Source organism: Ascaphus truei, chromosome 6, assembly GCF_040206685.1.
Source record: "Ascaphus truei isolate aAscTru1 chromosome 6, aAscTru1.hap1, whole genome shotgun sequence".
Classification (NCBI taxonomy): domain Eukaryota; kingdom Metazoa; phylum Chordata; class Amphibia; order Anura; family Ascaphidae; genus Ascaphus; species Ascaphus truei.
Genome location: NC_134488.1, coordinates 23,342,924 through 23,358,661, shown reverse-complemented (window position 1 = coordinate 23,358,661; position 15,738 = coordinate 23,342,924). Strand labels below are relative to the sequence as shown.

At 45.6% G+C, this 15,738-nt stretch overlaps 1 protein-coding gene across 8 annotated transcripts in view; it reads right to left on the bottom strand.

Annotated features, from left to right (window-relative positions):
* Window positions 1–1,677, bottom strand: part of AGRN (agrin) — a 355,575-nt gene extending 353,898 nt beyond the window's left edge. For 6 of the 8 annotated variants that reach the window (XM_075603631.1, XM_075603628.1, XM_075603629.1 and 3 more), the window contains exon 1: window positions 1,303–1,676. In XM_075603631.1, the coding sequence (XP_075459746.1) occupies window positions 1,303–1,500 (198 nt within the window). In that variant the 5' untranslated portion in view covers window positions 1,501–1,676. Of the gene's footprint in view, window positions 1–1,302 lie in introns of all 8 variants that reach the window. The other 2 variants (XM_075603626.1, XM_075603634.1) reach the window with 1 other exon arrangement.
* Between the last annotated feature and the right edge of the window lie 14,061 nt (window positions 1,678–15,738).

Here is a 15,738-nt window from a genome sequence, read left to right as displayed (position 1 = left end):
ACATCTGCATATTCAAATTAGCTCATTTGCATAAGTATATTAGCCTCCCCCCCCATCCCCCAAGTATCTCATGTTTCTCTCCCTGTGCTGTATGGAAGAGTATTTGATGAGGTATAGAAGTGTGTAAAGAATGGGACTCTCACACTGTCTCCATTCCTAATTTCTCTTCGAATTGGCCGTGTGGCCCAAACTTTTCTCCACATTAGAGTGAAGCAGACGCACAGTGAATTTGGGCAAGGTTGCTCATCTCGATTACAGACCCGAGATATGTCCCTGAAACCACAACGCTCAGTCCAGGCAATTCCTGGGCAGCATCTGGGTGCCGCGGCTGGAATATTATTATAATCAGCCGTCTCTGCTGAAAATAGACATGCTGCAGCATGAATTGTGTATCTGAAAAGTTGCATTTGATTTTGAACCGTGCCTCTAAAACATAAGAATAAAACTACGGCTGCTTATAACATCCACCAGATCCAGGGGTGGGCAAACTCCAGTGGTCAAGGGCCACCAACAGGTTAGGTCTAAGGATTATCTCTGCTTCAGCACAGGTGGCTCAGTCATGCTGAAGCAGGGAAATCCTTAAAACCTGACCTGTCGATGGCCTTTCAGGACTGGAGTTGCCCACCCCTCCTTCACCGTCCTAATAGACAAGACTTATACAATGGGAAAGAACTCTCTTGTTGGTTATTTCTGCCCTACACTATATCAACATGGCAGTCTTGGCAAGGATGCGAGTTAGTAGAAATTATGATGGGGGTTTCGGGGGGGGGGGGAGAACGGAGGGTTAAACATTTGCATTAGTATAGCATTCCTATCAAGTGTAGCATCGGTTTTTTTTTAGGATAATTAGATCATGCAACAAGTGCTGGTACAGAAATTCATAGTTGCAAGCTAATTGGGTCAAAAATAGATGTATGACCCACCCCATACAAACCCTATAATTATAAATTACAATTAAAAAAAAAAAAAACATGAGTCATACACGTTTCACCACCCTTTAACCCTTGCAGTGCCAGAGATCCAGCACCACCTTTGTGGCATTGAAGGGGCTGATGTTACTGTTAACCAGTGAGTGACCTCGACCCACCCCAGTCCACTCTACTCCACCCCACACTTTTTTTTTAAATCTTGCTTGCAGGTCCTAAAGCACTTGCTTGTCCTGCTCATCCCAAACCCCAGCACAGTTGCTTCCAATCAATTTACCCATTAAATAAGATATATTTTTTTCTCCCAAACTTGAAACCCCCCCCCCCCCTACCCCTCATTAAGCCAGGGCCACAGGTGGTCTTCCCTCCTCTCTACCTTGCAGGAGTAGGTGAGGTGGACCGGATCCACATTCATGATCTCCTCCACCGTCCCGGTGAGCACGACATTCGCCTTCTCCTCCCTCTTCTCCAGCCCACTCTCGGGGCAGTGTCCCCGGCTGATCCCCGAGCACACGGCCACCACGGCAGCGAAAGTCCACAGAGGCATGGCTGGTGCCCTCCACCTTCTCCCCATGTCCAAAGGGAAGAAGGGCGCATCCAAGGCGAGAGAGAGAGGAGAGGAAGGTGAGGAGGAGCTCCTGCAAAAGTCTGCACTGATGCAAGGAACAAGGGCTTCCCCTGGCTCTGCTGCAAGGAAAACCTTCTCTCCCTTTCACTTTAGTTGCATAGGAGAGAAGACAAACCCACCCAGAAGGAGGGGGAGGGAGGAGGTGTTGGTGCAACTCTGCACTAGGTCTTCACTAGGGAGGGGGATCAGGCAAAGGAATTAGCATGCCGTCTGAATAGCTGATAAGCAGGGAAAGGGGGCACTGTTTTTTTTATCTTATTTATATATTTTTTTTTTTTAAATTACCAGGAAGTAATACATTGAGAGTTATCTCTCGTTTTCACGTATGTCCTGGGCACAGCGTTATAAAAAAAATGCATGGTTACATTAAAAGAACAGAGGTTATGCAGTGGTCTCCCTCTTGTGATTTTTTTTTCCCCTTTCTCGCTGGTTTTAGGGAGAGAGAGGGGGGAATAAAGGAACACGCCGCCCCCAGGAAATGCGGCTCAAATCAGGTTAATGGATAATCGGGACCGCAACGTGATCTGCTTGTTAAAGGTGCAGAAGCAACAGGGCTGGGTGTTGCATGGGCAGCCTTATTGTGGGTGTGTTGTCTGGGTGCCTGGAGCTCAAGGGAGTGTCCCACTGCAACTTGAGGCTCTGGGGCAGTCATTCAACTTCTTCCCAAAGGTATACTTTCACTGTGTATGTATATCTTTTATATAGCACCGCCCAGGTACACCGCGCGTTACAGCGGTAATACCCGCGACATAATATTATAACATTGTGGGAATAAGCGCTTCGTATATAAAACAATAGGAAGACGTGTCCTGAAGCCTGAAGCGCTTATGATCTTTTTTTTCCCCTTTATCCTTTGTAGCTTAACTTTTTAATGGGGGTTCATAATGATTAATTAAAGATTACTCTTACTCCCATCTTCAATCGAGTAGGATTTCTCTTACTCTTTCGTACCATGCTGTCTGGGTCTGAGGCACCTGTACTCGTTCAATGCTTTTTTTTTTTTCTCCCAATTACATTTTTGTGTTAAACAAATAATAATCTATGATACCTTGAGGTGGACCAGCTGTTTAGCAACCTGAATCATTTCTTGCACTAAAAAGATTAAATCAAATAACTTTTTTTGCCCCCTATAGCAAGGGTCCCTCATGATGCCCCGTGTTCCCTTACCTCCTGGCGCGGTCTAACCTGACAGCGGAGGCAGGGAGAGGTGCAGATGGCACTGCGGGAGGTATGGGTCAGATCACCGGAGGCTCCCTCTGCACAGCGCCGCCATTTTCTATGTGGCTACGCATGCGCAGGATGGTTTGCGCATGCGCAGTGAGTTCCGGTAGCGGTTGGCATTGCCAGAGATTGCGCAGTGCAATAGCGCAACCGGCGGCCAATGGGAGAGCAGCTCCAAAGAAGTCTACAGCCCCCAGAATGACTAGGGAGGTGTACCATGTGAGGCCTTACATCCAATAGGGCTGCAGCTTCTTCTGCAAGGGGAATATAGATACATTTTGCGCGCTGCAGCCACGCCAGTCGGAGCTGGGACAAGGAAGGGGTAGGTTGTGTGTGCAGGTGTCAGTGGCATCTGCACTAGGCCAGATACCCCCAGCTAAGCCCGACTCCCCTCAGCTTTTGGTTGCTGCAGGGGCAGGCCCATAGTTGGGGACACTGCCCCTGTAGCATTAAAGTGAGGGACGCAGCGGCATCCTGGCCTCGGGTGATCTGGGACCAGATCATCCCTTGGTGCTACAAAGACTATTAAAGGTGGTATCATCCACGCGGGACCCACCCACCATAGAGCGGAGACGTCGCTGTTCATCAACGGATCCGTGGATCCCATCTGCATCTTGCGACATCCGCACGCCCGGGTATGGCATCACCCGGCAGGTACCCAACGGCGCACTTGCACGAACAACACTTTAGATGTCCTGGGCACCAACAGGTATTGCACCGCACCACACACACCGTAGCCACACATAGTGGGGGAAAGTGCTCTACACCCCTTATTGACCGCATTTTAATATGCAGTCGCCATTGCCACCTCTGAGGAAAATATAATATGACATTGGGTTTCACAAACATTTTCTGTGGTACATTACAAAGCAGTGAAAGGGTTAACTGTAAAGAGAGGGGGGATAGTCAAGTTAAGAGGGTGGTGCACATTCCCCACCAAAATCGAATAACCTCACACAGTTCCAACTTCGTACCGGCATCACGGGCATTTCTGCTGGAATGTCAGCTGCCACTCCTGGGCACACGCTTCCCATCGCTTCTCGGCCTTTTGGCTGAGCTCAAGTGTAGTACTTGTTCTGCCGGTGGCAGACGCGGAGCGGACGGTGGCACACACTTGATCCTCTGGCCTGGCCAAGAAGTGGAATCATGGACCTCGGGTCTTACACGTTGTGCTGGTAATGTCGTCGTACTCCCCTGGCCTTGTTGGCTATCCCATTTGGGTGTTTGAAATCACTGCTGTGTAGCAGTCACATTTCTATCTGGTCTGTAACTGTTACATACGCCTATAACATATATTGTCTCTAAGGCTGAGCTCAGACAGGCTGCGATGCGACGTGTGCGCGCTTGCGTGCGTGCGCACGTTCGCCACTCTTCCGCTTTGGTGTGTGGGAGTTTTCCAACTGAAAACAACCTCTGGCGGTGAGGTACAGCGTTGACGCCACTGCACTTTAAGACAAATTAAGTTGTGATTTCAAGCGACAGCCGCGTCACGTCTACTTCCTCAGCCAATCACAAACACACTTTGTTTCTTTTTTCTTCATTGCCTGAGTAGTCCCGCCTCCAAATCGGTTCATTCTGTCTGCTGGGCATGAGCAATGTATATTTATATATAATGTATAGCCTTGCTCACTTCATGTAACCATGTATTTGTCATCATAACTCTGTGCCCAGGACATACGTGAAAACGAGAGGTAACTCTCAATGCATTACTTCCTGGTAACACATTTTATGAATAAATAAGTCAGTCTGGCTGATATTTTAATGAATCCCTTTGCAGGCAGAAAGGGTCAGCATCCCACTGCAGGTAACGGGTCGGGGTTCATTCAAATGATATTTTATATGATATCAGGAGGAGATGGGTGGACATTCAAGGGTTTGGTAGAATAGGTAGGTATAAAAAAAATGTAATGGACACAAGAAAATGTACCATAGGGTCCCACACTGTGTGGACTGTTCAGGGCACTATCGCTTAACCCATTGAAGTCAAAAGGCGTTTCTATGCAGTAGTAAGTACCCTATGTTTGTTCAGTTTTATTTTTTAACATTTTTATTAAGGATTTTGAATGGTCACATAAAGCATACAGAACACAAGAAATTAGCATGTTTTGTTACAAGATGACATTATAGTGATGGTATGGATCGATTTAACTGGAGTCATTGGCTGAAATCATCCAGTCATTTTCCTGATCCTACAAGCGTGTGATCAAGTTTCTCTTTACATTTAGGGGTATACGTGTGAACGTTTAGGACTGAAGAAAGCAAAAAAAAGGAGTAGAGAAAAAAAACAAAAACCATAACTTATATAACAAACAGATTAAACAAAGCCCTTAGTCTGCACCGATAGCTTGTTTTTTTAAGAATACAAAAGGTTCTCATTAACATAATAAAGTGCAATGTGTTCATCTTCTTGGTAATTACCTTGTCATAGATCTGTTGCTGGCTATCCGTGCACAATTACAGGGAAGCGTGGCTTCTAGCAAGATACTCGCTAGATGCCGCAGCCTTTTATCTGAGTGCCTGATGATTTCCAAATAACTCATCTATTATTGCAGCCCCTGTGGGCTCAGAGCCAGCGAGTAAAACGCACCTCCTGGTTTAACCCATTTTTAAGAACTGACCCTCCCTTGGAGCCCGTGCTGGTGCATTAACCAGTCAGTGTTTTGCTGTAGTTATAGCAGCCAAATATTTGGGTATTTTACTGAACCTCTTTCTCTAATGCAGAGGGGTCTGTCACAGCTGTAAAGGTAGCTTGTGATAAAAGTGGAGTTTAATACAGTACATCTGGGAGAAGCATCCAAGTATGGGCGGTCTATACCCTGCAATCCAAGATATTGAAGCAGTAGTTCAGGTTTGTGAGGCATGGTATAGAACTCCAGTCCTCAGTCCTGCCACCAACAGGTCAGGTTCTCAGGATATCCCTGCTTTCGCACAGGTGGCTCAGTCGAAGTCTGAGCCACCTCTGCTGAAGCAGGGATATCCTAAAAACGTGACCTGTTGGTGGCCCCTGAGGACTGGAGTTGCCCACCTCTGGTATAGAATGAATTCAGAAGAACGACATTTAAATGTCCGTTTTCGTTGCTTTCAGTCATTTCTTGTATCGAACATCAACTTCCCCCTTGCAGCCTTTGCCTATTGGGGCTCTCCACATCTTCACACTCAGAATCTCAAGAAAAGAAGCACACAGGTGCACCATAGGCAAGTACATTGTATTATAAAATAATAATAGCAAATCCCATCTATCACTTATAGCTTCTTTTTACGTATATCTCTAGGCCGTGGAGTGCGCGCTGTAACCCCGATGTTGAGTAGGACCATGTATCGAACTCCAAGGGCTGACTGGCGTTCTCACATAGTACAAAACACATGACCGACGCATTTCGCACTGAACACACTTCATCAGGGAACCCTGGCTTCTTTTTGTGGTATAGAATGAACTTACTATTATGTATAATGATCAGGGCTCGACAAATGCTCTCGCCCACTCGCCTGGGGCGAGTGTATTTTGACCGCTGGCGAGTCTTACCTGCAGCGTCGTGCGGTGTCTCCCGGCATTCTCCTGCTTCCTGCTTCTCCCCTGCAACTTGCGAGGGGCTCCCCTGCAGCTCCTGTGAAAATGGCCGTGTGGCGTCAAATGACGCTGCTTTGCCATGGCAACGGGACGCTACGTGACGTCCCATTGCCATGCGGCATTTGACGCCGCACAGCCATTTTCACAGGTTCTGCAGGGGAGAAGCAGGAAATGGTGGGAGATGCCGCACCACACTGCCACAGGTAAGACTCGTGAGGGGGGGGGCAAGTTTTTTTTTGGGGGGGAGTGACTTTTTGTTTTGGGCAAGTGGTTTTTTTTTCCCCGACTTCGTCGAGCCCTGATAATGATATTCAGTATACATTTCTGAACCAGCTTGCCCATTGATATTTAAACCAGTGAATGGAAACAAGTACTCAAGCTCCCTGAAACCTTTAGCTGCTGGGCTGGCGCTAATCTCGTGCCACCATTGTGCTAACCAACGTCTAAATATGCGCTTCAGTCTCATTTTATTGCTGCATTTCTTTCGCTTTGTGTTCTTCAACAAAGAGCTGCAGTGTGCTGCGATCTTCAACTGAAATATTGTATATCGTTTAAACCACCCTCCATTCCTGCGGAGTCACGGACATCATCTATGAAATTATTGCAGACCGGAGACAATGTACTTTTTAATTTTTGGACCGATGGTTACTAAAAATGAATTAACGTAGGAAAGTCCATTTTTTTTTTATATCTCTGGTTCAAAGTGAATACATGGAGTTGTCTTACCCATAATCCCCTAAATTAACCCATCACACAGAACAGCAGTGGCAAAAATGTAACCTATAACACACCCTGTAATTCAGCAACTTCATATATTAAAGCAAGGGTTCTCAACTCCAGTCCTCAATACCTCCCCCCCCAACAGGTCTTCAGGATATCCCTGCTTCAGCACAGGTGGCTGTCAACGTTTGAGCTACCTGTGCTGAAGCAAGGACTAATTGTGCCACCTGTGCTGAAGCAGGGATATCCTGAAAACCTGACCTGTTGGGGAGTCTCTAGGACTGGGGTTGGCCCCTGCACTAAAGAAACAAATTATAATCTTAGGATCCAAGCTGTAGCTTCACGGTTTCCTTACTCCTACGTTTCAAGAATGTCCTGGCGTATTATCAGTTCCATCAAACGGAGAGCTATGCAGAAATCTTTCATATCCAATTACTTCCTTGCCTGGATTTATTATAAGTACGACAGGATTAATTAAGGCAGGAAAAATGCTTATTCAGAAGATCAATTCAGGGCTCTATACTTACCTTGTCGCTGACTAATAACAGTAAAACAAAGCTTTGCATCTGCAAATTCAGGGAAATGGATTTCTCTGCCTCTGTACATTACAGGGGCAGCACACACTAAAATGTATTTCTAAAACATATCACAGCCAAAGGGCTCATCTTTATTGAATTTTTCATTCAGGGATTTAGACTCCAAGGCCTCTGCTCAATATGCGAAGTGGGGTCACGATTAGGCAGGAGGAGTGCATCAGTGAGAAAAAAACTCTGAAGTAATAACACTGACACTTAGGCTTGTAATATAGTGTGTGCGGCCGTACGCGCGTGCCTGTGCGAACGCGCGTGTACGTGCCGCCCACTGCTTGTGTGTATGCTGTGAGTGAGGGAGGTACTGTGTGTATGTGTGTGTATGTGTGTGTTATAAATATACGTTTTAAATAGATACGTTAATAAATTATTTATTCATTGTACATACATACACATACATACATACACACATATACATACATTTCAGTGGCGGTAGCGGCGCAAATTCATTATTTTCTTCATCTTCCCCCCGTCGGCCAGTTCCCCGCTCACTGCCGTGCGCGCGCGGCACCATTATAGAAAGGCTGACTAACCTCAGCCAACTAGAACTGCCGCACGCGCGCCCTATATAGAACAGCCCTTACTCTACAATGGCACTGGGTCTGAATCAGGGGAACCTGGTTCAATCCCCGGTGGCAGCTCTTTGTGACTTTGGGCATGTCACTTTATCTCCCTGTGCCTCAGATTATATATACAGTATGCAAATATAGATTGTAGGCTCATCCGTGCAGGGACTGTCTGTAAAAATCCCACTATACTGTAATTGTGAAGTGCTTTGTGTCCTTTTGGGACTCAAAAGTGCTCCTGAAATAAAGTTGTTGTTATTAACGCATAGTAAATGATTAAAGTATCTGAATTGTTAACAGCATGTTACCTCATGTCTCAATTCTTAAAGCAACAGAAGAGGAAAGCACTGTATGCTGCACTCTATTAACTAGTTGTATAATGGGTGTAAACTAAAAATTTACTTTTATTAGAGTAATACGTCAAATGCCAATAATTAAAAATAAACAGTAGACACAAAAGAAATAAGGGGTTATAAGTTTGATAAGACCCTGCAGCAGTGGGTAAAGTGCTGCTGAACTAAATAAGTAGGACAGTACTATTGAGGCTAGGTATGTATCAGTCGTTAATTAGGAATAATCAGTATGTTAACGCAATAGTAAATGGTCTCGCTCCTTAGAGTTTGTGTCTGTGTAGACGTAGGGGTAACTGTGTAAGTACCTGTAGGAGATGTAATTAAGGGGAAATAAGCCTAGATTTAGCACACGCATTTAAACAGTACAGCTTCATGTTAGCATGTAAAACAAATAAAAGAGGCATATCCCTTTGTAAGGGCTAACTCACACTTCCCTTTCCCTACATGCAAGGGCTGGGAGGCTATGCCTCTCACCAACCTCTGACTCAAAGTCCAAAGAGGTACATGTAAGCAGGGGCTCTTTCTATCAGTCCGGGTCTGAGTTGGTGTCTGTTGTGGGGGCACCGCCTGGCGGGTCCCAGGGTCTGCTGCATCCAGGAATAGAGGGTCTGTTCCCTGGGATCTCTCTCTGGCAGCACCCACTTCCTCAGTGCTACATCTGTTCCTGGGGATCTATTCAGGCAGCACAGTCCCTCTGTGCTCAAGACCCCTGTGCATTTAAACCTGCTTGATGAGCTAGGTGGAGACTGGCTAATTTCACTCTAGCTGCCATTAACCAGTTCCCTGCTGAACTCCAGCTATCAACAGGCTTTACTGTAGGTGTGCTGCCTTTTTTAAACCGGGGAAAGGCCCTGGCACGGTATCCTAAAGTGTACTTCACCTGAGGTGATATTCCAGCCCTAACAGATTCAGTAATTACCACCTGTAGATATATAGGCGGTAAGCAGATAGTCTAGACCTGTGTAGGCTCAGTAGACAATTGCTTCCCTATAGTAAGCTCTGATAAAATCATATGCTTGAAGCAGGTGGTTCCCGGAGCTAAACCCCATTCATTTCAGCTCCAGGAACACCCTGCTTCCAGAAATACTCACCTCCATAGGGGGTGCTGGAATCTCAGCAGAATTTAAAGCCCCCGGTCACATGGGCCAATAGGAAGCCTCACTGCATGACGTCAAGGCTTCCTATTGGCCTGCAGGATGCCGAACCTTTGAAAAGCATGATCCCTGCTAGCCAAGCCGCAGCAGCTACTGGCACCCCTTACAGAGACCAATATCTCTGGGAGCAGGGGGTCCCCAGAGCTGAAATTATTGAGGTTCAGTTCCGGAGACCACCTGCTTCAAACCTATGTTAAAATAATATTTTTTTTTTTAAAAACAGCGTTTGGATTTGTGCTTTAACCTTGATGACTTTGCAAAGCCTCTGTCACATTCCCTCCTTTCTTTTCTTTCTCTACAGCTGTGTGTACATGATAAGCTTCAGTTATTATTTACTTTCAAGATGACACATGTAGCTATAAAACCAAATAAATACAATGTAATATTCTGCTCCAAGCAGAAATGATTCTCCTGCGTACCTAGACATCGATCTTCCTTTTTACACTTACACATTGATAAATATGACATTAAAATATCATTAGCAAGTGTGCACACTGGGGTCCCTTCCCTGAGGAACATATATATAATTGGAATACATTGCAGTAAATGCTATGCTATATGGGACTACTAGTGCCTATCCGTCTCATTTATTTAATATCACCGCATTTATCACACACACACAAAGCCAGGCGCTAAAAGAACACGCAGCACTGTAGTCTGCATATTCTCACAGCATTGTAGTCTTAACATAACTAGAGCCATTCCTAAATATTTTACAGGTGTGAGGATGGGATTTCGGATGGGTTCCCTCCCATGGTGCCTCATCAATGCCACTGTGCAAGTGAGACTGGTGGGAGTCCAGCTATTTGTTATGATTTGCAAACCATTCTATTTGAAGGGTTAAATAATCCCACGGTCCCCTGTCCTCACAGCACAGCTCCTGCATGGGACTGAAGCACAGAACCCATACATTTTGTGTATGCATTTCAACTGATGATATAGGCTACTAACATGTACGAAGAGTGTCCCCTGACGGATTCCCTTGGCTCGGCCAAGTTGTAGAACTAGGCTAAGGTGGTTGTCATACACCAGGGGGGCTCAACTTCAGTCCTCAAGCCATCCCCAGCAGGTCAGATTTTCAGGCTATCCCTGCTTCAGCACAGGTGACTCAATTAGTGGCTCAGTCAAAGATTGAGCCTCTGAGCCACCTGTGCGGAAGCAGGGACTGATTGAGCCACCTGTGCGGAAGCAGCGACTGATTGAGCCACCTGTGCGGAAGCAGGGACTGATTGAGCCACCTGTGCGGAAGCAGGGACTGATTGAGATACCTGTGCTTACATAGGGGTATCCTGAAAACCTGACCTGTTGGGGGGTGGGGGATTGAGGCCCAGGTTGAGCACCCCTATCCTACATATGAGGTGTGAAGGTTCTGACTCCTGAAGGCAGATTGCATGTGCAGATATGCCGTATGCAGCATTGTAGGACGCAACACACTTATTTCTAGCAGAAAGCATCAAGAACACAAATATCAGGAAAGCTTAAACCCTGTCAGGGTATATACCAGGGGTGTAAGGTGAAATCCAAATAATCCCTCAACAGTATATGTGTGTTTACAGAACTTGGCGCTGCATATGACAATTACCAGAGCAATCCATCCAGGTGCATCATGTGTACTATTCAATCAACTTAAAACACCTTGTGCCTGAGACTTAATATTGTGTACAGAAAGGCCACCGCACGTTTGTTACTGCAAATGTAACTGCCGGAGAGGACCTTTTTGTTTAATAAATTGAGCAAAGTATGCCGCACACCACTGCACTGAAACCAGCTTGTAGGATTTCTAGACTTGAGATACTTCCATCACTTTAAAGGAACAATCCAAGCAATATTTGACAGTACGTGTGTTTAAAAAAGAAATAGAAAAAGTTAGTTCTTTAGTATTAGTTAATACTTACGGCTTTTTTCCCCCTTCAAACAACGCTTAATGCCATTTTTAATGAGTTTTAATACACTGAGCATCCTTTGATTTCTATAGCAGGTTTAGCCCACCTCCCCAGCAGTGCCAGATCTGTGTAACACTTTCCTGTTTGTGATCATTTGTTGCCAATGTTCCCAGCAGTTTAAACTGCAAACTAAGAATAGATAATGTTACCTTAACAATATAAGAATACATTGTAGCTGCTGAGTTACACTGACTGAAGGATGGATTTGAAACGGAAAGGCAGCCCTTTGGTAAAGGATTTTGCTTATCGATCACAGGAGAACGAATCTATCGGCAGCTTAGTTAATTCATTTTCAATCAAAGGTAATCAATGGCTGTATACATTAAACAAACAAAAAAATATATATTTTTTTTTCTAAATGTAAGCTGCTTAGATTGATTGATTGCCTTTTTAAATGATCTATACCAGTCAGACGCTAAGATCCTACGCAAAGGATGAAGGGAAACAGGTAGGCCTGCTACAGACCACCAGCAAGGACTAAAGGATGTAACAATACATGAGTTTATAACTCTTTGGTCAGTGAGGATGTGACATCGCTCACATGTTTTCTCCTAATTCAGTGGCCCCTGATTGCTTTGACCTTTGTGACCCCCTATTCTGTATTTGTAGAACAAATCAAAGATGACCAGGGTTTTGTGGGATGGGCCCCTAAATAATCCTATTTAAGAGAATAAGGATTTCACTTAGTGGAATATATTACTTGGGCTATCGACCTTTTTGTATCTGTTTGTTCTTATTTGGTACATTGCTCTGTTTGTGTCATTTACATCTCTCTGTAACCCCATTGTACCACGCTGCAGAATATGGTGCTGCATTACAAACACACGTTGATAATAATAATATTAATAATAATATTGATGCAGGGGAACTGCCTTCTTTCTATATGCCACTTTTTCTGACACCCTCTCTTGTCTTTTTGGCATTAGCTGCCCTCCTTTTCTGCATCTCCTGATATGGGGGACAGTGACCCAATTCATTGGAAGAACTTGAATTGCCATCTGAGCTGATGTCTCCTGTTTCTTGAGTGACCCTTATGACCTCCTTTAGAGCCGGGTAAGATCAGAGCGACTGACTATATACCTTGGCAGTGCTCAATCTCTTGGCCTTTGCAGGGTGCTGGGTATGTGCAGGGTGGGGCGTGGATGCACGAATATAACCAGGATGGGCGCCAGGAATGTTTATAAACAAAAAGGTGCTTTATTGGACAGCTGACACTAACGCTTCACAGACATTGACTGGACAGAAGCTCATGGCAAACAATATCATTATGGACTTCATCCCCTGGTTGCTCTCACTCCTAACTTGTTACACAAGAATGGTAAAGAATGAATTGCCCGTGCCCCTGTGTCTGCTGTCAGTACAGGACATGGCCACTTTTAAGAATTACATTCAACTGGACCATGTGACTGGGCTTAGCCAGTGGAATGACAGTTGGGGAGAGTTGGAAAGGGATTGCTGAGGGGATTGGGGTGGCAGTTTGTTTTCATATGGTGAGGCCGCTGCAGAACTACTCTGCAAGTACCTGACAGATCCATGGAGTGAGGAGACTGGTGGATATTGCTGGCCAGTACAAAGTACAGTGACACCTCAGGGAGCACTGCAACAGCTGAGAGGAGAAATATCAGGATTTAACAGCCAGAGGAAAGAAAGAGATCCCCTGCATTGGAACACGGGTTATGTTTTCAAATTAACTGTAAAAAGCAGCAGCCGGCATCTGTTTGAATCCAGAGCTCCAACAAAAGGTTATTGTACAAATACCCTGTCTGATCAACAGGGTATGTGAACTAATATGCAGTGACTGTAATATATATAAAAACAGAGGCGCAGCGTTAGTGATTTGTTTTAGTAGGATTGCAGAAATACTGTGTGGTTATGTGGTAGCCCTGTGTATGTATCCCTGTTCCAAGTTATAGATAAAGTAATATACAGTTTGTTATAATTCCTTACAGTTTTGTTGTGTCTAACTTTCCGCTCTGTGTACAGTGCACCCACTATCTTATATATATATATTATATTATATATTATATTATATATATATATATATACATATATATAAGACTGAAATAATGTTTGTGTGTGCATTTGTTCCCCCTGTGTGATTGGCCCATGGACGGCCACAGCTCATTGGCCTGAATGTCACAGCAGGGCGTACCCCCTCACATTACGTGCACTTCTTGGCCTCACTTGGAGTTGGAAGCTCACTTGGCAGGACAACAACTTTGCTACTCACGCTCCTCGGCGCCACCGCGCTCACCGCCTCACCTCTCTCCCCACACCCCACCCCCCCTCCGATCACAGAAAAAGCAGGCACCGCTCCTCGGCGCCAACGGCCTCACCTCTCCCCCACACACCACTCCCCCCCCCCCTGGGCTCTTCACCGCCGGGAGCACCGGGAGGAGAAGAAGCCAGTGGTGAGGCCAGGCAGGGGTCCAGTGAGCGGATAGCACCCCCACCCCCCTGCCACCCCCAATCAGCAGCTCCGCTGACAGTGTGTGTGACGGGGCAAAAAGAGTCAGCCTCCCCGTCTCCCCCTTCCCCCGCACCTCTGGGGGGGGGAAGGGGGGACAGTCAGAGAGGGGGCAACACCACACTAACTGCCACACACACACACACACACTGACTGCCTGACACACACACACTGACTGCCTGATACACACTGACTGACCGACTGACACACACACAAACACTGCTTGACGCACACACACCCACACACTGCATGAAGCTGTAAAGGGGGGGGGACTGTAAAGGGGGGGAGGACACGGATTGATGTGAACAGGGGACAAACAGAGAGGGGGAGGGGAGAGAGGAGGGGGGGAGGGAGAGAGATAGAGAGGGGGGAGGGGAGAGAGGAGGGGGGGAGGGAGAGAGATAGAGAGGGGGGAGGGGAGCGGGATCATAACATCCCGGGCAACGCCGGGTATATCAGCAAGTAAGAGTTAAATCTCAAGTTAAGGGACTCAGCCCCCACCTCAGTGACAGATTCTATAGTCTGAGGTAAAGTAAAGAGTGGTTACAAGTAATTCTCCACACTTGTCGAGTGGGCCCTTATGGCATACACTGATTTACTAACCTGCAACTGTGTACTGCATACTTTCCCCATACCTATTTGATCAGGAATTAACTAGGGACCTTCTGGTTGGGCCAATCCAAAAATACTCCGGAATTACTATGCTGAGAACTCCTCACTGAAAGCATGCTTTCTCCTTTTCAATAGCGAGAATAATTGAGAGCCTTTACTACTGGCGCATACTTAATGGACACGTTCCTAACTGAAAACAACAAACGGGGGCAGGACACTTTTTAATACACTTAGCTACACACACAAACCTATATACAGGACTCACCATGAGGATTCCAGTAAGAACTGTGAAGAATCTGCTTCTAGAACATAGGGTAGAGCTATATATAACCTCTATACTCCTTATAGTGACATCACGGTTCACAAGACATACAAGGGAGTGGCTATCCCTTCTACATAGTCATCCTGCATCACATGATGATGGGGGACAGGAGGAGGGAACCTGAGCGAGCCAACACAGTTAACCCATTAAGATTGTTAACGCCTTAACTAAAATAGTAGTCCCCAAAGAGGGGGCAACACTTGGTTTAGGTAAGAGATGTTCTATACAAAGCAGCGTATTGTGGATAATAGTGAATAAAGGCGCTAACAACTTAAAATATAAGTGTCCTTAAGTGCAAGTTAATAGTGCAATATACAATATACAATATGTGCTCAAAATAATGTATCCCTGCTCAAACCCTCTGGTGGAACCTGTTTCCCAGGTTCCAAGTAGAATGATATATTTCAGACAGTCCAGGAGGAGCATATATGGGGAAAAAGGAAACAAAAACAGTGCAAATTTAAGTGCAGACGTTGAGATTAAGTAATTAAGCTGAATGATGAAATCTTGGCTCTATTGGTCTGTCTACTCACAAGATGTTAGTGGTATATGCGCAATTGGCAGATAGGGCTGCCACCCCAAGTGGATGCTGTATATTGTGGGAATCCCTCCAGGCTCGTCTCATCAGTGTGGCAATGATATATATGGAGGAGAAAAACAGCACTACA